Source organism: Chiroxiphia lanceolata, chromosome 26 (genome assembly GCF_009829145.1).
Source record: "Chiroxiphia lanceolata isolate bChiLan1 chromosome 26, bChiLan1.pri, whole genome shotgun sequence".
NCBI lineage: Eukaryota > Metazoa > Chordata > Aves > Passeriformes > Pipridae > Chiroxiphia > Chiroxiphia lanceolata.
In genome coordinates this window covers 4,009,786-4,035,090 of record NC_045662.1, presented here as the reverse complement: position 1 = coordinate 4,035,090, position 25,305 = coordinate 4,009,786, and the positions used below count along the sequence as shown (strand labels likewise).

The 25,305-nt window shown below is 49.7% G+C and overlaps 1 protein-coding gene across 2 annotated transcripts; it reads right to left on the bottom strand.

The window, feature by feature from the left end:
• Window positions 1-18: 18 nt before the first annotated feature.
• On the bottom strand, window positions 19-24,962 carry ACLY (ATP citrate lyase). 2 transcript variants are annotated; one of them, XM_032711199.1, is made up of 28 exons: window positions 24,860-24,962; window positions 18,712-18,882; window positions 17,235-17,357; window positions 15,807-15,869; window positions 15,323-15,513; window positions 14,330-14,409; window positions 13,749-13,879; window positions 12,324-12,442; window positions 11,719-11,855; window positions 11,264-11,325; window positions 10,973-11,090; window positions 10,658-10,812; window positions 10,225-10,315; window positions 8,176-8,317; window positions 6,194-6,362; window positions 5,649-5,753; window positions 5,218-5,414; window positions 4,968-5,049; window positions 4,525-4,635; window positions 4,085-4,212; window positions 3,808-3,901; window positions 3,415-3,569; window positions 2,899-3,049; window positions 2,216-2,359; window positions 1,908-2,021; window positions 1,309-1,391; window positions 991-1,067; window positions 19-815 (listed from the first exon to the last, which is right to left on the bottom strand). In XM_032711199.1, the coding sequence occupies exons 2-28, from the start codon at window positions 18,868-18,870 to the stop codon at window positions 721-723; spliced, it is 3,276 nt and encodes a 1,091-aa protein (XP_032567090.1). In that variant the 5' UTR covers window positions 18,871-18,882; window positions 24,860-24,962; the 3' UTR covers window positions 19-720. The 2 variants fall into 2 exon arrangements, with proteins under 2 accessions (XP_032567090.1, XP_032567091.1); XM_032711200.1 differs by having other exon boundaries at window positions 87-815; window positions 13,749-13,876; window positions 24,860-24,935.
• Window positions 24,963-25,305: the final 343 nt, after the last annotated feature.

Here is a 25,305-nt window from a genome sequence, read left to right as displayed (position 1 = left end):
AGAAGCCACAAATGGAAAAGAATAAATTAGTAGCGTGTATTTATTTGAGTTCGGTTACAATACACAGAACAAGGAGGACGCTGAACTTATTACTGAGATATTTTTTGCAGCTGCAGGTAACATGAGTGACAGTGCACAGAGCAGCAGAGGAAAGAAGTTGTTTGCATAAATACAGACACCAGACTACAGGGATTTCACAGTTTTCACAGCAGTATGTTACAACTTTACAGTTTAAATTACTACACCAGCGCTTGAGTAACATTGGTTATACATCAGCAGTGGTCCCAATATTCAGGTACAATCAGACCAAGGATGAGAATACAGTTAAAAAAAAAAAAAAGCCTAAGTCATGGCTTATGGGAATGATGGGCACATTCCCCTTCATATTAGCAGAGTAATGTTCCATAAGACTGTGCCCATGAGCCAAACTTTCTCCCCAAAAACCCTTAATCTCTTCTGGAAACAAAATGAAATGAGAGAGTAGAAAAACTAAACCGGTGAGAGACAGTATTAAATACAGCAGGTAACAGAGGGAATAGCACAAGTTTTGGTTTTATTAGAGTAAGTTTCTATTCTTATAAAACAGTCGCTTTGCACAGTTTGACCAGGCAGCTCGACGCCTCTGTCCCAATGGGCTTTATACGTCACAGTCCCACCGTGGCTGTCCCCTGGACAGGCTTCTGTCCTCGTGCAGTGACATTCCAGGGCAACACCAGTTTCTCACATGGTCATGTGCTCTGGTAGGACATAGGATATGTCATCCCACGGGTGACGGTACAGACCCTGCTTCAATCTCTTCTGGTCCAGGTAGTGTCCTGAAATGACAATAGTTTCTGTTACAGAATTCCCGTCCCTCCTCCTTGTCTTTGCCTTGGAACAACTTGGGAGTTCTGGAGTACACCAAGTCTCCCCAGGGTTCAGGTTTGTCTGGTGTTCCTGGGGCAGGGCAGCCCCAGGAGATGGGAAGGGGTGGGGATGTGGCAAACTCACCAATGAATCCCATACTCCTGCCCAGTACAAAGATGCCATTGAGAGCTCCTATTTCAATATACTCATCTGCTTCTTCTCTGCAAAAGGAAGGAAATTAAATAGCTCCTGGTAGTGATCTATTTAAGGAATCAATGTCAGATAGGCTGAGAACCTGCTCTAGTGCCAGAAGCCACAAGAATTCATGTGACAGCTTTCTGCCCCCAAGGCTAGGCTACCTTTCCTTCACAGTGTCCTGGAATCCTGCCCCCCAGGAGCTGGCAGGGCAGTTCCCATCACTTTATAGGACCATGACCCAAGTACAGCCCCCTCCCTACTCACCGTGTGAAAGAGCCACAATTCCTGAGTACATCAACAAAGGCCACTCCAATAATGCCATCTACATTCAGGATAAGGTTTGGTTTCTGCAGGAAATGAAAACACCCCAGTGAAGATGTTAACAGTGCAAATGGTGTTCACCTGGCACCTTCCACACCAAGGGTGACTTTACGGTTGTCTGTAATTGGGGACACACCAGCCCAGCGATGGAGAGGCAGCTCAGCAGCCTGAGCAAGAGCCACAGGCTCTTAAATGGGAATGCTGGAAAACCAGCCTCAAAGAAGGGGCCTGTTGGATCAAGCCACAGAGATTCTCTGCCATGGCCCAACACGCGTGCCAATGGCCTTGGATTTACATCCATCAGTGCCAGTGTGGACAGTGGCCACAGAGATGATGGTTTGGCTTGTTCAGCATTTTCTTGGTATCCAAATGCCTTAAAGCCTTTCCAAACTGCAGCGGTAAATGGCCTCAACTCTACCACAGAAACACAACCCCCAGGAATAACTTCTGAAGCATTGCACTTAAAATACATTGTGAACCCCAGTCACTTTCCCTCCCAAGAGAACCAGTCCTCAGAGCGGTTCAGTGCTGGCGTCTTTCACCTTGGAAGTTGTGATTTTCTCTACTTCAAGTGCGTAGTCCAGCAGTGGAGTGGCCGGGAAGTGCTGCTTCACATAGTCCTTGAGAATCTGAACTCTCATGTCAGGGTTGTTTATCTGCAGGTTCAGAGCATGTTACAGTCACTGACGTTGCCTCTTACACAGGTACCTGATATCAGGTTTACTTATTGTAGGGCTGGGACAACTCGGTCAATAGCTGCCTCAAACTTGCCAACTTGCTTTCCTTTGTTTTTGCTCTTCCTCACCTTCAGTAAAAATCCCTCCTGTTTGTCCTAACACAGTTTTCTTACCGATTTGACTCGGTGTCCAATGCCCATGATCAGCTTCCCTTCCTTCTTCATCTTATTCACAAACTCCATGGGGATAATCCCGCTGTCAAAGGCTTTGCTGAACATTCTGGCTGCAGCATCCAGTGCTCCCCCAAACCGGTCACCCTGGGTGTAGGACACAAAGGGCATTGCAGCAAAGGACTCCACAGTTCAGGTACAAAACAAACACAAGATTATCTCCCCCATCCACCCTGCTGGTCTCTGTGACACCCATGACATTAAAGTTGGGCGGGCACATGAGAGAAAACATCTGTTTTTAACTCAGACAAGTGCCAATATGGAGTCACCACGTCTCTGCTACAGATGTGGGGGAAAATGCAAACCCAAAGTCTGTTTTAGTCACATTTTTACTTGTCAGTCTTGGAAGAAACCAGGCAACCGAACAAAGGCAACACTGACAACAATTTGGTTGCTACAAAATACTTTTAGACTCAGATGAGACAAAGTAGTTCTGGCTTACTGGAAAAATGGACACAGTTTGAAACAGAGAGCACTGGACTATTAGAGTTGAAATTCAAGGTGTGAATGAATAGACATCACCAGCCCATGGCCCTGCAGCCAGTCCAAATCTTAAATTAATAGTAATGGAACCTAGAAGAGTAATTAATAACAAAAGCTAAACCTCCTGGATCTCAGGTACTCACAATAGTGAGAAGGCCTGAAGTGAGGCTCGAGACGAGATCTTTGCCAGCCCTGGCGCAGACAATGGTGTTGTGAGCCCCAGACACGGCCGGCCCATGGTCTGCTGTCACCATCAGGCACATCTCGATGAACTGGCAGGCATACCTGGGCAACCTGGGCACAGACACCAGGTCAGTCAGGGGATAAAACACAAGTGAAAATGCTTGTCAAGTCTCCAGTCTCTCCAGAGCTGAGGTGACACAATAAACAAGTAGTCAGAGAGTGTGAATCAGGCCTAGAACAAAGAAATATCCTCAATGCACCACAAAACTTGTGGAAAACTCCATCCTAAGACTAAAACATATTGTATGTAGCCTGAAATGTTGACATGGTCTAAAGGAGGGATTACAGAGATGGCATTCCAGTGAATCTACCTTCACAAAGGGATCCTGGAGTTACTTTTTTGCTCAGAACTCCACTAATAAACAAGGAAAACTCCAAACCGAAGAATTTGTGATCTTTCACAAGAGCTGCCTCACCTCCTCTGAAACCACAGCAGGCCCAGAACCCCTCCAATTCCCATCTCCTCTTTGAAGACCTCAGTGATGGGCATCCCAGCATAGATCAGCTCCTGCCCTCGCTCGTCACAGATGCTGGTCATGAAGGAAGCTGGTTTGCGAATCAGTCCCAGCTCCTGGAATTGCAACGTAAAAATGGGATGTTAAACACCCACATGGGCAGCAAGGGCAGTACTGGGCAGAGCAGGCAAACAGCAATGCCTGAGGCTTGCCCTCAGAGCAGCTTCCACAGCTCAGAATCAGTGCAGCCAGGGAGCTCACAAGTAACGCTATAAAGCACAAGGTATAACCCCAACACGGCATCCAGAATCCCAGCAAATGCCTTGTCTGGTTCCAAGGAACCCAAGAGCTCACCCTTGCCCAGGAGTAATCCATTGGCACAGTTGGAGGAGGCACTTCCTCAGCTGGTTCGATCACTTTTCTGGCCACAAGATCCTGGTACACAGACCTAGGGAGAGAATCCATTTGGTCCTTTTAAGGGATCCAAGCGAGGTGGTCCTAACCCAGACCTTAAAACCCCACAATGAGTAACAGTTGCTTTCCTTAAGCAGGAATATATTCCCCATGAGGCCAGAATCAGTGCCCTGACTGCTTTTGTCTCTGCTGAAGGTGCTCTGTGAGTGTGACTTACTGAATGAGCTCTCCCAGCTCATCGAAACTCCGGGGAACAAACACCCCAGCTTCCTTCAAGGCCTTGTTCTTTGCCACAGCAGTTTCAGAAGCCTGGTTGGCACAAGCTCCTGCATGGCCAAACTGCACCTACAAATAGGAGAAGGGAGAACAGTAAGGACTACAGGCTCCCATTCCCACTCCAGAAGCAGGTGCTATTGGAATTTGTTGCATTCCCTGGGATCTTTGGGCTCCCTTCACAAGTAAGCAGAATCCCCTGGAAATCTCCTGTGACACACCACAGAAGCACAAAAAGCTTTTATCATTTACATTTATGAACTTCTGCACATTAAAGTTGCCACTGGCAATTCTGGAAGGTTTAGGCACAGTGAGAGAATTGGGTTTCTCTTCCTGTTGTGGATTTATCCTTATTCCATGTGGTTTTCCCCTTTTTGCACGTACCTCTGAGGAGAACATGGTGGCACAGGTACCAATACACCAGCACACCATTGGCTTGGTGATCCGGCCTTCTTTAATGCCCCTGCAGATCTTGTACTCCTCTGTGCCTCCGATCTGCAGGGAGAGAGATATGGTTCCAAACTGCACTTTTGTGGAAACCAGCTCCAAGACACACACGGAGGCATTGCTGAGATTCTCCCTTCTTTTTCACCAAGTAACAGTTGAAATCTCAGAACAAAGTTTACTGAATTTTGGGTTTTTTTTGAAGTAGTGAAGACTAAACTTGCCTGTGGAATGCATGCAATTTTTTTTGATAAAAGCAGCAAGAAATAAAAATTGGGATATTCAAGAACAGTGTAAGTAGCTGCTATTTAGCAGGTCAGATGCTCCCAAAACGAAATCACACACGGGTATTTCTCAGGTAGGAGTGAAGTGGTCTCACTCACCTCCCCCAGTACTACAATCATCTTCACTCCTGGAGTATCCTGATAACGCAAGACATGATCCATAAAAGTTGAGCCAGGATATCTGTGTGCAATACAGGGGAAAACGGTAGAAATTAATTTCATAAACTTTTCTGAAAGAAAAAAAAAAAAAAAAAAAAAAATCAACAGCCAACCTGCCCTTCTTCCTCCAAATTACCAATTCTGTTGACTGACTTGAAAACCAGAGTCTGCTGAAGATGCCGACTCGTACCTGTCTCCTCCGATGGCCACCCCCTCATAGACCCCGTCGGTGGTTCGGGAGATGATGTTGTTGAGCTCATTGGACATTCCTCCAGACCGGGACACGTAGGCCACGCTGCCAGGGCGGTACAGCTTCGATGCCAGGATGTTATCCAGCATGCCTCCTGTGTTGCCTATTTTAAAGCAACCGGGCTTGATCCCACCAACCTACAAGAAAGATGTAAAGCCCTTTAAAACACCACAAAACAGAGGAATGTTTCGGTAAGGCAGCCTTGTCAGCATTTGTGCAGACAAGGGAGGATGGCAAGGACCTTAAAATGAGAGACTAACACACACTTCCTGTGACTAAAAACAAAGTGAATTGTAGGACACACTTCGTCCACTGGAGAAAGCTGATCTGAAGGTTAAAAAAGACAGGGGAAGGCAGCCATCAGTACTTACAGTTGCAGGCCCAATGATGGTGACTCCTTTTTTATCAGCTGCCTTGATCAGTTTGCGTGTCAGGGCCTCTGGAATGCCCTCGGCAATAATGGCAATGGTGCGGATCTGCAGCAAGAGAAAGAAAACCATTGGTACCCACAGAAGTTGCCCCTTGTCAGGCCCCTGGGAGGTCACTCCATGCACTCTCATCCAGGAAGGCCCAGTGCACAGATCCACAGTCTGTCAGCATCTTCCCAGCAGTCTCAATGCTCTGGTCAGGGAATTTTCTCCGCCTTGCACATCAGAGCAGCACTGTATTTTAATCAGCCTGAAGTAGTTACTCCTAACTGAGGTACTGAGTTCCTCTTACACTAATTGCAAGCCCAGCATCAGGATTGTGATGGAACCCCAGTACCTTCCTTACAGTCTATAAGGGCTTAGAATTGGGGTGTTTATCTGCCAAGCTGGAAGATCAAGACAATTCACTAATGCCATCACAGTTTAAGAGACACTGGTACCCTGCTGAAAGGGTCTTCTCTTGGGCTTCTTCTGGACCCCACACTCACCTGGGGATAATTCATGGTTTCCACAGTGCTGTCGTAGGCAGAGCGCAGAGACGCAAAGTTGATGAGAACATCCACCTCTGGATGCTTCTTCATGGCATCTGACATATTCTTGTAGACTGGGATCAGGATTTCTTTGTGGCCCCAGTAGAACTTCTGCCTGTGGTCACCTCTGTGGAGGAGAAGATGGAAAAGCCCTGACCTTTAGGCTGCTGGAAAGGCAAAGAGACACAGTGCATGCAGACAGAGGAGTTTACAAACCCCGTGCTCAGCCCTCGAGACTGACTGAGACATTCACGAGCACGTGAGCATGTGTGGGGAGGGACCATATGACAGCAGAAGGTTCTTCAGAGTATAGGACAGAGCAGCGTATGGAAGGAGACGGGCTAATGGGGACAGAGGCATCCAGCATGATGAATAAGCTCTCCCACAGTGAAGTTACCAGAGCCTTAACTCTACTCCAAGCTGGAAGACAGAATGAGGCACAGAAAGAGTAATGAATGAGAGGTGTGCAAAGCTGTGTCACTGGGCTGGAGCAAACACCAGGCTGGGGGAACGGGAAATCAGCATCTGTGGGGAACAGCCAGGACAGCAACAGGAGGGCCAGTTTCCCAATCCTGCTACAGTGAGACACTGCCCACCCCATAGGCACTGGAAGTGAAGCACCTGGGAAGGTTTCACTGTAGGTATTTTGTACACAGCAGATGCTCCAACCAGGACTGCAGTAACTCTGACTGTGCAGTCATTTAAGAGTGTAGAGATACTGGCTGTGTTCCCATACTGGCACATTTATGACAGAACATTCCAGGTTTTGCCAGCCTGGCTTCCACCAAAAGGTCAAGCAGAATCAGATAATTACAGGTAGCCTTAAAATTTAATCCCTATTGCTTTTTCTTCCGTAATCAACTGCAGCTCTGCCAGGGGCTGTCACTCACCCGTGGCTGTGCCTGCACTCAGCACCCCGAGGTTTGCACTTGCTGAGAAGTTATTACAGAGCTGCAATTACCATCAGAGTTGCAGAGTAACAGTGCAAGGTCTTAATTGTCAAGAGGAGAAATTCTCTGCAGGATAGAGGTTGATTAGACATCAGCTCTCCAGGATGTCTGTAAATACCACAGGAATGAACCAAGGCTCCCGCCTGGCTCTGTGCTCCCACCTCACTGTACTGGAAGTGACAGCCACTGCTTCCCTTCTCCCTACCTGTCCTGTTCCACAGCGAGACCCCCACACCCCACACTCAGGGGGTACAATGAAACAGCTCACACACAGCCATGCTCTGGAAGTTCCTCCTGAGGCTGACTTGAAACACTCAACAGTCCCTCGCATCCCCATAGGGATGAGTACAACAGGGTGAACACCACAAGGGAACTCTCTATCCCACTGAAGGATCCATGGGCTTTCCTGCCTGCGAAGGAATCACTGCTGCTATTGGAAAGAGCATGAACAAGATTTTAGGTTTTTTTTAAATTTTGTTTGGCTACATGCCAGCCAGACTGCTTTAGCAGAGCTACTACGATTCTGGCTAATATTTGGAGGGGAAATTCCTGCTGCTGCAGGCCCAAGTCAAGGTGTCTCAGACAAGCACATGTCAAAGAACAGATGTGGGGAAGGAGCCTTACACAGCCTGCCTGCCTGCCTCTGCTGAGCCTGGGGCTGTACAGAAAGCCCAGGTAGTCACACTTGCCTTACTCACTGAGTGAAGAACACAACTTGGACGCCTTTTGACAGGCACATGAAGTGAAACTTCAGTTCTGTGGTGAACATTCAGCTGTTTCAACAGCACAGCCCAAAATCAGTGGTTGAGGGAAACTGAGCAGCCTGCAAAGCCAAGCTGGGGGTGGAAGGGAGTGGAGGAGAAGGTGTTCCAGCAGCGATGGAATCCAGGGCAGAGCTCCACTAAAGAACCACAGAGACTGGGAGAGAAGGAAGCTCACAGAAGAGCTGGAGGGAAGCAGTCAAAAGTGATGCAGTCACAGGCTACTTACGTGAACGGATAAACCATGGCAGCCACTGATGGCTCATCCCGAGAGCAAACATAATCAAAGTCCAGCATTCCTTGGACAGCCCGGGTCTGCATCCCCCACACGATCGCTTTGGTGTGGCGGCTGAACAGCGTCGTGGCTTTACCTGCTCAGAGAGGGCAAAGAAACAAACCATGTTCAAACTGTACATCTGAGCAAGACCCGAACTGCAGCTTTGCCAAACGGCTGCTGAAAGGCTCCTGAGTGAGCACATTCCCCTCCCTCCAAACTGAACTGAGATGTGAACTGCAGGATGGAATAGCCACACTGTCCAACTTAAGGAAGAAACTGTAAACGAAGCACAGCAACCCTTTCCCTGGATTCTGAACACAACAGCCAGGTTTTGGGATTCACTAAATAGGCAAGTGAATTGCAGGGTGGAGCTGGCATAGGAGAGGAGAGAAAACTGCCTCTTCCTCTCATGGGCCATTCATCTTCCTCCCAGTTTTCTTCTGCAAAGCTGAAGAGAACTTTGAATTTTATTTATTTATTTGCATGTGGTCCACAGGAGATTTGTCAGGGCACCACAGAAGAACAATAGGAAATAAAAAGAAAAGCAGGAAATGGAGGGAACAAAAAGTAAAGGAGCTCAACGCACTCAGCTTTTCTTTTCAGTATTTTTTTTTTTTAATGACCAGAATCCAATACAAACTTGACGGCTCCAAGAACTTACATATAGCACAAAACTTGGCTTCAGTGGACAGAGTCACAGGAAAGGCAACAGTTCAGCCAGTGAGGATGGACTGTTGCCTAAAGTCTATTTACACCACTTGTCACAGCACAACGTTGGGTCCCTCCCTTTGACTCCAAGCAGAATTCATTTTAAAACTTGTAAAAACTCAGAGCTGGTCCACCTGCTGATGCCAACTCAAGCTATTGCTGAGTTCCTTCTGGCTTTGAATCAAAGGTAAACAGTCTTGGGGATTAAACAGGACACTGTTTGGCTTCAACAAGGAATCAATCCCTGCTCTCCAGACCTACACACTCACAGTTCAGATTCAACTGCAACTTGACTTGTTATTAGGGATTTGCTTACCATGAAAATTCTGTTTATCTTGTAGGTGCCTGTAAGGAGGCAGCATGAGTGTTCCCAGGAACAGTAAAATGCAGGCCCAGAGAGGTGATGCTGTTTGTCTGAGATCACACAAGCAATAATCTGAGAATTCCCCTTCTACTGTCCCTCTTCATGACAAGGGAGGTAACTTGAAGCTCTACTTTGCCCCTGATTCAGCAGGTTATTCTCACCCAGCACAGAGCTCAAGAGAATCTCAAAGGTACTTTCCAAGCCTGATAAGCAGGGCCCCTGCACTACTTTGCTTCCCTTTGAAACAAGATGCCAGTTACTGGGCACAGTTAGTGACTCCTTCTTTTGGAAATCAAGGTAACAGCTTTTCACAATGTGTCTGGGGCTGTTCTTCTCTGTAATGGTTGTGGGGAGGGAAGAAAAACTGAAGTTTGAGACTAGTCTCTCTCTCCCCCGGAAATGAAGTGTTTGTGCAAAGGCATATGTGATCTACACTTGAAAAACCAGATGAGAAGGTCACATGGTGACAGCTAAATATGCTGGGCAGGCGGGAAGACCAGACAACACGGCAAACTTTTGGAGAGAAAAGACAGCCACAAAACTAAGAACTAAAAGTCAGCTGCCAGCAAGGCCAGGCACATTCAGCTGGTCACACGGGTCCTACCTGAACCAGGTGTCGAGGCTGGGATTGAATCTGTTAAAGAGAGAATCACTCAGGCAACAGCATGACAGAGCTGGCTGCTGCCAGCCCAAGGGCTGGGCACATGGGCAGGTGCTGAGCTGCCCTCCTCCCCACAGCACTCAGGGCTTTTGGGTTTTGCTTTTGTTAAAAAACAAGTGACAGCTAAAACCACCTAACTACACTCAAGACAAAGATAAGCAGGTACCACGAAATTGCTTCCTTTTATGTCCAGAAAAAAAAAAAAAGCATTTGTCTTGTGCCCATCCTGCCTTTGGGAGCAGCAGAGCACTGCCAGGGCTGGACTTACCAAGAGGTGCTGTTGGTTTTGCCTTCTTGGCTGGAGCAATACCATCTGTTTTGGACTCGGAGAAGGAGGCGGTTCTGCTCGGTGCAGGAGTCTGAAAGATTCAGAAACCGAGTTAGTGAGGGACAGCACCAGGAGGAAATGGCCACTTTGGCCACGCTGGTCTGCTACAAAGAAAACCAAAGAAAATTGATTTTAAGATAAGGCTGTTTCAGTCAGGCAAGGGAAAACTCCTTAATGACCGAGTAGGTACAAGAGTCACATTTTGGATTTGAGAGGTCACATTTTCTGCCATGAGCGAGGTGGGCATTGGGGTGGCCCTTCCTCAAACCGTGCGGGCAGAGCCACGTTTGCTTTTGTAAAGCTTCCTACAAATACAGTGATGGCTAAGACCCTTTTCCAGCCTGTCCCCTTTCACGGCACAGGGGGAACTCACCGAGGGGCTGCCGCTGGCGTTGAGGAGGAAGTTGGCGGTGTGGGCAGCGGTGGGCGGCTGGTTGGGGATCGGGCGGTGGCCCAGCGCCATGCCCACGATCGCAGTCATGTGAGTCTCCGTGCCAAAGACATGGATGGGGATCCCAGTGGTCTTCCCTGTGGAGACATACACAGCAGTAGTCAGCCTTGGTGGGGGGGGAAGGAACAAGGTGAGCTTCTGCCAAGGAGAAATATTTAACCTTGAGAAGGCTCAGCAGAAAGCAGGTGGAAGAAATAAGATGCAAGAACAAAACTTAAGGAAAAGCTTGGTCCTTACCAACTTCTCCCATGACACGTAATCCTTCCTGGTAGTTCGGGCCTCCTCTTCGTACAAAGATCTTCACCTCATGCTCCTTCAGAGGGCCTTGGTAATCCTTAATCGCTCTCACAATGCCCTAGAAGAAATACACAGGACAGGTGACCTGGGCAGCCTGACCTTTACCCTGTCCCATCATCTCAGAAAGTCCTGGAAGAGTTGGACTATCAGCCTCAGCCCAACAGGGAACTGGGAAGAAAGGCCTGGGGCTGACAACTGGGTGTTTGCTGGTGCTTCTGACTGGTCACTTACTTTAAAGGTGGCTGCTACATTGGTGAAGTTTGCAATGCTGCCTCCAATGATCAGGATCTTCCCTGAGGGAAGAAAAACACGTGTAAATAGAACTGTTTTAAGAGCAGCATACTCCAAGATCATGAAGCAATTTAGGACAAAGTGAAACAAAGCTGCAGTGCAGACTAGCTAGTCGTTCATAGTTGTGTTTAATAGAGCCTGGAAGATAAGAGCTTTGTAACAAGCAAGAACATTTGATAAGAATCTTTCAGGCTCCACAGAAAACCACAAATCCTGCCTCTGAAGGAAGCGCTGAGAAAAATCCATTCCTGCTTCCCTCTGAAGGCAGCAGTACATTGAGAGCTCTGCCAGGGAGGGCTAAGCAGAGTAACAGCCCCCATTTGTTCAGGTTTTTCCTGAACTTCATATGAACTTCCTGCAGCTTCATAGCTTTGGAATTGCAGCATCTCCCTCACCTTCGGGGTGCTTCTCTCGGGTCATGAGGGAGAGGATGGTCTTGGCGTAGTCGTAGGTCTGCTGCTCACTGGGGGCTCCCGAGTACTCCCCGTAGTTTGCCAGTTCATTCACACCCCCCAGGTCACAAATGGTGTCACTGTAAGAGTTATTTAAGAGGTTAGTTATAATTTGAGTCACTATAAAGGTCTTAAAGTATTCCAAAGCCCTGGGAAAGTGGCACTCAGAACAGAGGGACTGTGCTGTCTGCTGAAAACAAAGCTGCTCTCCCCTTGGTTCCAGTCTTAGTCTTGTCATACTCCCTAGATATGATGGGAACTCAGTGACCACTACAGCAGCAATATTGACCTCAACACCCTCCAGCCAGCTCAATTCTTTCCAAGTCAAAAAGAAACTGTATCTCAGCCTCCCAGAACTAAATTCCCTGGGGAACACTATGTTTCATTGGTGAGAAATCTGCACAGCACCTTCATTCTAAAGGGATCCCGAATGTCAGTATGAGAAAAACAGCTTTAAAACAGTCTGCTTGCCACAGGCTGCAGAATTATGTTATGTTCTTCCTGCACTGTAAATTCACCTCCTTCTCTGGAAACCTTGTTCCTGTTACCTGTACACCACTGAGGCACCACCACCAGCCACCATGGTCCAGATCCTGCCTTTGGGATTCAGGATCGTAAGCTTCAGGCTGGCCCCACTCTTGGCATCCAGGTCAGCAATGTAGGCTTCCTGCAGGGAGAGCAGCACAACCTCAACTTCCTTCTGCATCTGCCTTTTCCATCCTGAGGGTCAGTGCTGGGTGTCAGCTACAGCTGAGGGACAGCAGAGCTAAAGATACTGTGTTTGTAAGGGACAGAGGCCCAGTGCCATCTCTCCATCCAGTCACAAAATCTGAACAGAACTGAAGAGTCTGTTCTGACCTTGTCTGAGACTGAGGCCAGACAAAATCTAAAAATCATCACACCCATGGTGACCACTCTGGCTGTGCTGCAGCCAGGAATGTAATCACTGAGAGCTGCCATTTGGCTCACCATGGGGCTCCTGCAGCCCAGTGTGCCAGGCTGCTGAGCAGCACTTCATTGGAGTTCATTAACATTCCCAGCAAAGACTGTGCCATAACAACCTTCCCAGGCACTCGCAGAGGGATGATTCAGAGACAAAACCTGAACTAATCCTTTTAAGAGCAAATTGAGTTGAGTGTTGGCATCCAGCAAGTTACATGGAGAGGAACAGCTAAATGGATTTCCTGGCCATGGTACAAAAAACCTTCCAACTGAAGCATAATTATAATTATTGAAATGAAAAAATCAGGACAGAAATCCTTTTGGAGAGAGCAGAACAGTCACCTGAAATAAGTAACAGAATAACTAAGGAGAAAGCTCTATTTCCAATAGCTTCTGAAGCTGCTGGGAGCTCTCTGGAGCAGTGCTTGTGCATCCAGCAGCACAGACCCAGGGAATTCGGAGAGGAAGCAGACATTGCTGGCTTTACAAAGGGCTGCCTGCAGGTCTCATCTTGTCCTCACTTCTTGGGAAAACAGGTGCATTAACATCTTAACTTCTGACTTGAAAGCCTGAGAGATGGTAATTATTTTCTCTGAATTCACACTTGGGATGCAGCATTTGCACACAGCTGCTGCTCTGCTCTCAGAACTGCCACTGACACTGAGGGAACAACAGCTCCCACGAGGCTGCCAGTAACCACTGCTTCACAAAAAAGTGATGCTGAGGGGAGCAACACAGGTGGGAACCACAGAAGCAAGCTCTGTACAGGTACAGAGCTCTGGCACACAGCTGAGGGAAGTTAAATATCAGTCTCCATTTAAAGAAGTCAGTTCTGAATTAAAGAGCTGAAAGAACATCCAAGGAGAGCTGGGAAGTGATTGCAGTTCAGAATGTGATTATGAGCAGTCCCAGGACTACAGCTACCTGTACACAGGTTAGCATGGGCAGCACTGCAAACACAGCAACACCACTGGAAGCTGGGCATATAAGCATTGAGGAATTGCAGGCCACAGGGAAGGGCTGTCACTTGCCTCGGGATAAGCTTCCCTGCCAAAGGGAGGGGGGAACTCCACATCCCCCCACTTCACTTTGCAGATGTAGTCAGCCGTCGCGTCAATCTTCGCAGCCAGATCAAGGATATAAACACCATCTTTAGTCACTACTGCAGTGAAAAACATCACAATTAACTCTGGTGGTTTGTACAAGGACATGTAACAGGTTTACTTCAACATCTGATACCACAGAGATCATTGCTAAAGCTGGGTCACTGCTGCTCCCCCCCAGCACTGGGTGGCATTTACCAGCCCCAGCAGGTTCCCTGAGGAATTAACCAGTGACTGTGGCCATGGCCCAGGCTCTGCCTCAGGGGATGTTCTGTTCTAACAGAGCAACTTCTACATTCTTCAGTTCTGCCTTAAGATCCCTTTCAATGGAATTTTTCATTCGCTCATTTTAAGTCACTCAACAAGCAGCTCCAAGACACATCACAGCCACCTCTGTGCTTCTGCACATGGCACCTGGTGCTGTTGTGAACTACAGAACCCAGAGAAGGATCAAGAACACATTCCAGTAGTTAAGAACAGGAAGTTCTGTTCCCAAAAATATCCATTACCTAATGGATTGATCTCGAGGTATGTGAAATATAGATCTTCATACAGGTTGAACAGGCCACAGATGAAGCTGGCCAAGATGCTGTTAAAAAAATAATAAAAAAAAAAAGGTGACACAAGTTAATGAAAGCAGCCAAACCTAAGCACAGCCTGCTCTGTTCATTGGTATTTGTGGCAAATTTACTCAGCATCAATTTCTCTGATTCTCATTCATCTTCTCTGGAAGGAGCCTGGGTGATGACTCAAGGGAAGGAAGACCTTGATGACTCATCCTAATTACCCTCCACCAAACTCTTCGAGGACACAGTTGCTCACAACTGTCAGAGCTGTGCAGTCTGATTTATCTCCCCAGGAGACAGACGCACTTGGTTGTCTTCCTGCTGATACCCATCTTTGTCAGATCTGAGCTTCCTCATCTGTGATGGGGAGGAGGCTGCAGTGAACTGATAGAGTGACAGGCTCCTTCAGCCCTTCAGTGCTGCACGATGCCAGCAGGGATTACGTTGTGTTTGGAAAAATCACATTAAGATAATGAGGTATGGGCAGCTAATTGAGGGAGATGCAGAAGCCTTGAGATCTACAGAGGCGCTGCAGGAATAACTTTGGAGACTGGGCCAGAGCAAGGGACAGGGCAGTTCTGACTTAGCAGTCAGATCCACACCTTATCACTATTTCCACTAAACAAAAGAAACTTCTAAGCTGGCACAAAGGATCAGAATTCAGTACATGTCTCGAGTCTCAGAGGTCGAGACCTGAGCAGGCTGAGAAGTGCTGCTGCCAAGTGAAGGCTCAGCACTAAACCTTATTTTGGGTTTCACAGGCGGCTCAGATAAGTCAGAGAACTTGGATTCAGGATACATGGCATGTTCTGGAGAGCAGCAAGAAGGGCAGAAGCATGAAGTTCAAGGTGAGCAGAACTGAGGGATGTGACACTGAGATAAAGGAGAGCAGCTGCTGCATGGCTGGTCCTGCCCAGAACTGGCAGCTGTACTTACTCCTTCTTGTCTGCTGGTGCGTGCTGCAGGAGGTGCTTCTTCACATCTGATTCACTGAGCTTCTCATCCACTGCCACGAGCAGCTTCTGAGCTTTGGCATCCACATCTCCCACATCCACACCCCCTTCGTGGTGGAAGAGTACATAGTCTCCCTCACGGGCAGCGTATATGCACACATAGAACTCTTCCTCCTGCGCCACAGAGCAGGCACAAAAATTAGCCACTGACACCCAGAGAAGACCCTGAAGAGGATCTTGTGCCAATGCCAGGGATGGGGCACCCAGGGCCACCGTCGAGCTTCCCCAGGAGCAGCAGTGCTGGAGTGGTCCCGACACTGCCTGGGGTCATGCAGGCTGTGCACTGACCCTGCGAGCTCAACAGCACACCCCCAAACTTCTGCCTTCTCCACTGTACCAATCCAGCTAAGGGTGCAAGTCCAAAGAGATTTAAAAGCCCTTTTTAACGCTTTATTTGGGGTACTAACCTGTTTGTGAGGGACGAAGGGTTCGATCAGAAAATTCTTTAGGATTCCCTTCGCATTAGCAATCTGGGGGCAGAAAACAAGACAAACACCCATAACCACTTGTCCAGTCTCCACATTTGTGACAGCACAAGGCAAGCTTTGAGAATTAATCAGCACTGCTCCAAGATTGCTCTTATCCAAGCACCTCTCCACCAGGCCTCCTGGAGAACCACTCCTCCCTCTCCAGCACAACATCCAGCACTGTCACCAAGGATATCTGGTTACAGGAGTCAGTCACTTTCCCCATTCCTGACAGGACAGAGGGGTATCACAATTACACTGGGACAGCTGCTCTCATCTCCTGTTCCAGAGACAGCACCATCACAGAGCCCTGCTCAGCACAGGGTGACTACTTGAGCTGCTCTTGGAGCACTGGAAAAAATCAGAAGTGAGGGAATTCCTGAGTAGCAGGAGCAGAGGCCTCAGAGCAGTCCTTGCCCTGAAGTGGTGTCAGGGAGCATGGAAGAGCAAGACAATCCTTTAACCTCTTCCTACAGGGGCACACAACTAGAGCAAGGTCCGGGAATTGCCCTGTGTAGGCACTTTCCTGCTATTCAAACCCTAGCCTGGCTCAAGGGATGCTCCCACACATGGGGGATACTCCCTGCTCCTGAGGACACCAGTGGTCCCAAGCCCGTGGCCCAGTCCTTGCTTTCAATGTGGTTGTTGTATTGTGCTAAAGGAGTGATTTCCACACCCATCGTTTTCCTGATGGGCAGCACACAAGATGCAGTTCCTGCTGTTTCCCAATTCTCCAGGCAGCTGCACCAGAGCTGGAGCCAGCAGCAAATCAATCCCAGCAGGGCCAAAGGCATCAATTCCTTGAGGCAGCAGAACTCCATCAGCTCCCAACACAAGGCAGCAGGGATGGCAGGCACTTTGTTATCATTAGCATTGCAGTGCCGTTCCCAGGAAAATAAATATATTAGGCAGCACTGAGTTAAAACAAGGACCTGAAGTAACACTCAGTCATCAGCCAAAACACACGAGCTGGCTGCAGTAGGGGATGCTTTTATGACAGCCTTTACACTGTCTTGGGTGTTACGGGGAAGCAGCAGAGCCAGCTTGACACAGCATCCAGCTACCAGCAGCTGACTCCCAGGGGAAGGGAATTTCAAAGTGGTGCTAATTCCTGCTGAGTTCCCACTGGCCCTGCACAGACAGCAGAGTCACAGGGAGCACCGGGCTCTGCACCCTGTCACGGTGTGTCAGTTCTCAGGGCTCATTTACCAGCAGCAAGTTCACACATGGGACAGTTTCTCACTTGCTTTTTCCGCCACCATCACATGTGTTTGAAACCTCCAGAAGCAAGAGAAACACCCACACGTCAGCAGGGCCAGGAGAGACAGGAAAAAGCAGCCTTGTCCTTGCTGCTGAGGTGACACTCACCGTGGTTTCCTGGCCCAGGCGCTGCTTGAGCCAAGCCTTCACCTGATCCAGAGTGAGGTTAATCCCAACCAGTCCAAGCTTCCCACGTCTCTTGATGAGCTGATCTGGCTTCACCACTAAACGCTACAAGGTTGGGCAAGAGGTTCAAAGGAAGAAGCATTAGAAACTGACTTTGGTCAAGCAGTTCTCTGCAGATAGTAAAGCAAAAACCTAAATCAGCTCTGTACAGCACAGATCTTTGCAGAATGTCTTTAATCTTGGCAAATCCAGCTCCTCGTACAACATGCCTGCAAGGTTTTTTTACATTATACTTCAAGAAAAGCTGCTTTGTTTCTACTCAGCCGTGAGCAGACATCGGAGACTGAGGTGACAGTTTGTTCTGGGTTTTTTTGATGAAAAAAAATGTGAGTGTCATGGCAGGCACAGTCAGTTGCTCACAAAAAAAACCCCAAACCAACAACTCCTGCTGTCACTACACGTTGCTTATGAGACTGGCCAGGGTCAGGGGTCATGCATATTTTAGTCAACTGACAGTAGTTTTCTGTAAGATACCCATGGAAGGCTGCTCCTGGGTTACACACTTATCTCTAGCTTGCAAATATCTGATTAAAAACAAAGCAGAACTGGGTGCCATTCTCCTGTACTGCTGATGTGTCCTGGAACTTCAGCAGCAGGAGTCAGAACACACTGTGTTGAGGTACAGGACACTGAGCATGGTCTTGCTGCTGGACCCTGCAGCCCTTTCTAGCCTTACAGAACCTGCCTTAAGACTCCAGAGCATCCTTGCTCCCTTCTGGCTTCCTGCAAGGCTTTTAGAAGCAGTGCTGATCTCTTCCTGCAGTTCACTCAGGCACTTGAGCATAGAACATTTAATTAGTGCAGGGCTTCCATCAGTCAGTCAGTCAGTCAAGGACTGTGAGACATTCATGTTCTCCAGCCAACGACTTAATATAATTAACCACTGGGAAGAAGCCAGCTTGGACAGCTAATAAAAAGAGCTCTGGATATATTTACTCCACAGAAAGTGCGTGGCTATGACACACAGAGATATAAAAGATCTTGCACTGAAAAAGAAGGGAAAAAAAAAAAGTTTTCCTTGACATTTTGCCTGGATACAGCAAAACTAAGCAGTGTCCTAACTGGACACTGGATAAAGCCAGCCATGGAGAGAGCACTCCCTAATTTCAGACAGCAAGGCTTTGAGAACAGGGACTGACATCTCTGCCTGAATCAGCCTCCTCTACCTCCTGTGCAGTTATGAGCGGCTTGTTCGCAGCTCTCTCTGCTCCTGTGTTTCAGTCCTTCAAGGAATTGCATAATCAGCCCCCCACGAGGTGATACTGAGCCTTGAAGCAAGGCTTGTTTCTTCACCAGGGTTGGGAGTGACCGTGGCAGAGCAGCAGCAGTGACCGGTCCTTCGGGAAGGATCCGGAGCAGGGCTCAGGCACTCCAGGAAGGCAGGTCCTGCTGTCCTTACCTCGCTCAGGAGCCAGGGGTGGTCCTGGGTGAGCCGTGCCCAGTCCGTGGCCGGGGTGACCCGGGCATACTTGAAGCGGTTCTGGATGGCAGAGGACGTGCAGATGTACTTGTACAAGAACTCCTTCCCCGTCTGCTCGGAGATGGCTTTGGCTGACATGGCTACCTAAGTCTGGATGGGGAAAACCACAAAAATCCATCAGGAACAGAGCCCTGTTGTGGCTGAGAACTCCCCATCACCCAGCTCAACACAAACCCAGAGCTGGGTTCTGTCTCCCTGTTAAACATAACATCAAAAAACTCACCCGACAAGCAAGAACTATTCATGTTGCTTAAAACTTCTACCCCATTCCCCTGCCCTGAACACTGTTTTGGTCCAGCCTTGCCTGCAGGGACAGGCAGAATCCCAGGAGTCTGTCCCAGCCACGAGAGCCTTTCCCAAACCCTCTGCTTGGAGCATCCAGGGGGTGCCCAGTTCTGGCAGCTGCTCTCAAACCTCGCAGCACCCCAGGTTTGCTCCTGGGGGGTCTGTGTAACACATCTAACACTTCTGGTGCTGCTCCAGGGAGGGAACCCCTGCCTCCCACCCACTTCCCTACAGCCTCCCATGTTCCCAGAGTGACCCTGACTGCAGGCACATCAGCAACCTCCATCCCTTTCCTAAAGGGAGAGGAAAACGCTGCCAGGATTACCAAAACCAGAACATGTTTACATCATTGTTTTTTCTTGTTTCTGAACCAGATGTCTTGGAAGAAGCTCCACACCCGACAGAATAAGATGCTCAAGACAACGAAGATTAAGGTTAGACAGGTTGGGGTTTTTTTTGTTTGTTTGGGTTTCTTTTAAGAAAAAATTCCTAATTCCATGGAATTAGGATGGGGGATGGCTTTATTCTCTTTTTGAGTCTTTCAAACTGATGTAAGTAAATGACTTCTGACCTCAAGGCTGTAACTTTTCTTTCAAATAGGCAGCAACAAAGTCATAGGTGTCAAAGATGCATTTCTTTTTAGCTGCCATAAACATTTATTTTAAAGAATATTTCATTCCAGTGACCCTGTCTGCATCTGTCACACATCAGAACTGAGTCCTGTGATCAGCCAGTGTGTGGTATGTCTGAGGGGTCAGACTGCTGACAGGGAGGCTTGAGCAGTGGCTCCTGCTGCATTCTGAGTGACTGGGGTCATGTTCCTGTTCCCCAAGCACAGCCAATGTGGAAGGAAACAAAAGCACACTTGGGATGGATTCTGGGAGAGCTGCAAAGCAGAAAGGAGGAGCTCAGATTCCATCTAAGCACCTGGACAGTGAAGTACTGGAATGGCTCAGTAAGACTCACTACCTGTCCTCACAAAACAGAGCCCCACAGAGGCAAACAGTTTAAAAATTCCAGTTATTTCTTGTGCTGCCCTCTGGGAAACAATCATTAGTAATCAGCTGGGTTACTCACCCAGGGAATAATTAGCCATCATTAGAAATAAAGAACTTTTCCCTAGAGCAGAAAGGAGGAGGTTTGGTCCATCCCAACATTAGTAGGAGGGAGGTTACATTCCCTGAGCCTCCAGAACAAACCAGATTGGACTAAGTGCTGTTACTGAAAGCTGATAACTAAGCTTAAGGACCAGCAGTCAGATCTGCCACTGACATCTCTTCAAATGCAGCTCCAGGGTTAAAAATCACAAAGGCGAAGCTACTGAAGGGGCAAAAGACTAAAGACCAGCAGGGCTGCTCTCAGGGAGTTATGATGTAAAACCCTAAAAAGTTGCAGCACAGCTTCCAATTTAATCCTGTTTCAAAACAGCATCGGGCAATGTTTCTGGGGCAAGAAACACTTGCCCCTAACACTGCCTGCTGAAACAGCCCTGTTGTTGCTTTAGCCCAGTGCCAAAGCGTGGCCCCAGGAGAGGGGAGTTCTTGTGAGCAGCCAGAGGAGACCAACCACCAAACCCCAAACCAACATCCCAGCCCTGTCCTGCAGGCACACACAGACACACTCAGCTCCCACAGACCCCACACCGCTGCCCTGCCTCACAGCTGCACACTCCCCCTGTACCAGAGTGCTGAAAACTTTCCATTAGGATTTTTGCTTTAAAACAGAGGTATTTCTGAGAGCAAACCCTGCTCCCATGGTGCCTGCAGCCATTTGTTCTGCCTGGGAGGAAGCTGGAATACTCCTGATTCATATCCCTTCAAATTCCATCAACTCCACAATCTGCTCAGGGCCAGTCCCAGTCCCAGAGAAACAGCATCACATTTCACTGCAGCACCAGCAAATGGGTAAAAGAAAGTGGCAAAGATATTTCTTCAAAAAAACCCCAAGTATTTTGCCATTTCTCCAGGGTAGTCACAGAGCCCCTGAACAGCACTGCAGAACTTCAGTCCACGTTTACAAATCAAACCACTCAAGCTGAGGCCAGTTATGTCAACGAATCACCTGCAATTGCAAGAAACTGGACCCAGGATACCCCTCAGGTCTTATCAAGAAGAGTCCTATAAAAACCATCAGTGGGAAAAAGTGACAGAAATGGGATTCCTTAAACCCGAGGGACACAAAGCATGGGGCACTCCCAGGAGAGTGGCCCTGTGGAGCTGCTCCTCTCAGAACCATTCCTGGTCATCACCCCATTTTTGCAGTAACACTACCGGGGCAAAGAAAGGAAACTAGAGGACTATTACAATAGCAGTAGATGAAAAATAACAACATCCTCATGTCATGGCAACAGAACAGCAGGAATGAGGCTGTTCTGACCTTATCTGCCCGAGGTTCAGATTTCCTAAACACTGGCAAGTCTTTAATCACGCCCCTCACTCCGTTTTCCCCGTTTTTCGCTGCTCCGACCCCGCCTTTCTGTTGGGACACACAGCACAAAACAATTGCTTCAGTCTGCTGAACTGCTAAGCTAAGAGATCAGCAGGAAAAAAAATACATAGGGCATCAGCAATTCCTGGTTGTGTGTGCTCGTGCAAGTCCCTTGACAACCAGGGAGATCTGATCAGAGCACCTCCATTAACTTCCTGCATCTGTTCTGCAAACACCAAGCAGGGGCACGGACTCAAGTCATCACAACACAGTCTCTGCAGTTTCCCAGGAATGGGGCAGTTTCAGACTCTCATCTGCCAGGGATAATCTTGTTTTCAGTCATGCTTAGCACCTGCAGGGCCAACCAGTGCTGGAGAGAGCAATGGCTGCACCTCTGAAGAAAGAGAGGAAAGAAAAGTCCCTCTATCTGTCCCAAACACAAGCTGTGGGGTAACAACGTTCTCTTTCACCGCTTCACACCCAGACACTGCTCTGTTCATCATTCATTAGCCAAGACTGACCTGCAATTTTCTCACCACTTCAGGTCCCAGACCTTGCACCCACCACACACAAGGGCAGATTCATGTCAGCAGCACAAAAAGCCTTTTCCAACCTGCTCCCACTGTGCAACCTCCGCTGCACGAGGTTTTGGATAGGGGCAGATGGAATTCAGTTTCTAACTTGTGCTGCCTCTCCAGCTGCCTGTGATGATTCCCTGGACACTGTACCTGCATTATCACAGCCCTTCAGAGCCAGTTACAAATTGCCTTGCCTTTCCCTTGAAGGGTCTATGATGGAAGCATAGCTGATTGCTGGCCAATTCTGCCGAGCAAAGGATGATCTACTGCCACTATGAAGCGTTTCCCACAGCATATGCCGTGAAGTTTTCAGTTAAAATGTGACAGATCATCTGATCACAGAATAGTTGAGATTAGAGGGGACTCAGGAGGATACCCAGCACAACCTCAGGCTCAAAGCAGGGTCAGCTCTGGGGCCAGCCCAGGTCACCGGGGCCATTCCTGTGTTTGAAGCAGAGCTCTCTCCAGTGGATGTCACACACTTTGTCTTGGTTTGACAAGTGCAAGTGGTTTGACTGCTTTAAGAATAAGTTCTTTCTGGAAGTGCCACAGATTTGTGTTCATTTACTGAGGCTCCAACACAAACAGCTTCCCTGCAACACCTCAGAGACCTCTCATCATCCATACCCACCAATTCAAGAAGTGCTGGATTCCAGCCTTTACTGGCGAGTCCAGAGCAAGTAAGAGACATGGATTAGAGCACATTTTCTGGAGCTCAACAGTACTTATTCCCTCAAAACATTACCTGTCAAATATGCTAAGAGGTTTATATTTGGGAAATGTTCCCCAAATGTACTGACAGAGAAAAACAGCGGGATGACAAGAGGCAGGCAAGGATCCTAGAGCTGGATGTTGTGTTTGCTGTGACACAACGGATACACCTGCCCCAATACCAGCTGAAGGGAACTTGCAGCAGATCCAAAGGAAACACAAATTGAGAAACAGGGAAGCATTCCTGACACAGAATCCAGGTAAAGTCTCCCTGACTCCCAAGAGATCAACGATGTGGCATTAACTCAGCACAACACAGTCTGCTCTGCAAGGGGAGAAAAAGGCATTAAAGACACTGATTTGGTTGGTTTTTCTGCAAACCCTTTCTGGTTGCAGAGGTGTAGCTCCACTTCACCAGTCTGTGTTCAGACAGAACATGGTGCTCGGGTATGGAATTCTCTTAGATCTGGATCAGTACCATGCTCCAATCCCACCTGAACGGTGCTTCTGCCAGGAGGAAAGGACTCCCTCCCCAGTGAAGATTTCTCACCCGCTCTCCCAAGAATTATGTCAACAAACTCATATGGTAAAGCAGCCTTCCCACTCCATCTCGGGTCACTTATTAACACAGTTCAAGCTCAGCCAGTATTTTCAGCCCACGGCAGCACGAAGAGTTACATCAGCTCCCACCTGGCAGTGCCCATGTTTCAGCAGAGCACAGCGAGGGCCAGCACCGGGTCATGGTCCCACAGCTGCAGTTGGGAAATGCCGTGTGGGGTGATGCAAGTAGGTGCTGCTTGCCCAGCTCTGGGGGAGGCTCCCTGAACATGTGGAACCCCTGAGAGCAACAGAGCAGCCAGGGAGGGGAAGGGACCAGGGACCGGGTTACGTGCGGCCAACAGAGAGCAGTGGATGGGCTCCACACACCTGGTGAGCGCCCAGTGCCACAAGTGGGGAATTTGGGACCCTGTTGTTAAAGGTCATCTTATTCTGCAGCCTTAGGAAGGTCCTTAACATGTTCATTCCTTAGATCCTTCCCATGTTGCTTGCACAGTGGAGGCAGTGGCGAGTTCCCTGGCAGAATTCCCAATGTGGCTGTTGGGAATCACTTCAGGCAGTACTGGAACAGTGGGAAAAGCCCTGCTACCTGGAGAGTGCTGCAGAGCCTCACATGCAGGAAACTCAACAGGGTTTGGATCACAGCACTGGGCAGCAGAGCTGATGCTCTGAGCTCCAAACCCAGCTAGGGATAAGAACTAGTACAGACACCTACAAACAGGATATTCAGGATGCACCTCAGCCTTCAGCTTTTAGACGCTGCTGCAGAAAACAAACAGTTCAACAGAGGGATGGGAGAGTCTGTACAGCAGGATGAGAATTTCGAAAGCAGCAAGACAAACAGGAGGTGTTTGCAGGCAGCAAACAGGAGAGCTGGAACACAGCCACCTGTCCCGGGAAGGGAGCGACACGCGCTGTGCACCCTCCTGCTCGTACGGGAACAGGGAGATCCCGACACGAGGCTGCTCCTCCAGGATGGCCACGAAGGGATTTTCCTTCTGGCAGAGGGTGCAGGTACTTCGGCCAAGGCTCTCCTGGACCTGGCTGGGAAGGGATCAGACGCCCAAAGCCGGAGCGCGGAGCTGCCGCGGGCACAGCCCACAGCAACTTCCCAGCCCCTCGCTGATGCCTGCGCTGTGGCCCCGCACATCGCCCGCGCCCCAGCGCGCCCCGGTCACCGGCACCGCTCCGGGGACACCCCGGCAAGGTCAGGGCGGCCATGCCGGCGGGAGCGCGGGGCTCCGCTCCGGCCGCCCCCCGCTCGCGGCCGCACACCCGCGCCGCTTGAGCGAGACCACGGCGCTCCCGGGGCCCGCCCGCCCTCCAGCGAGCCGGTGGGGCCGGGGCCGGCCGGAACCACGGCGGCTCCCGACCCGCAGCCCCTTCCACTGCCGCCCCAGGGAGCGGCCCCGCGAGGCCCCGCCACGTGCCGGGCAGAGCAGCAGTCGCTCTCCGGGGTGAGTGGACCCCCCCTCCGCGGCGGCGGGGCCCGACCCCCCCGCACTCACCCGGGCGCCGCTCGGCTGCGTTACCCCGCTCCGCTCCCGCCCGGCCGCGCTCCCGCCGCCGCCGCCGCCGCCTTTTGTTCGCCGAGCGCGGCCCCCTCGGCCCATCGGGTCACGGCACCCGCCGCCGCCCATTGGCCGCCGCGGCCGCCACGTGCACGTTGCCTGAGCGCCGGCCGCGCGCCCATTGGTCGCCGCTGGTGGGGCGCGGCCGCGAGGCCTTGTGGGAGTTGTAGTCCCGCCCACCCTCTGCCCCGCCCCCGGCGGCGCTCGCGGCCGTGACCCCCCGCCTCTAACGTCACCGGGGGCCCAGATGACGTCACCGGCACCGGGAGCGGGGCTCGTTCCCCGGCGCCGGGACGGGCCGAGGAGCCTCCCGTGGGCTGTGCTGCAACTGGGCGGGCGGGCGGTGCCCGCGGGGGAGTGGCGGCGCCGCCGGAGCCGGTTCT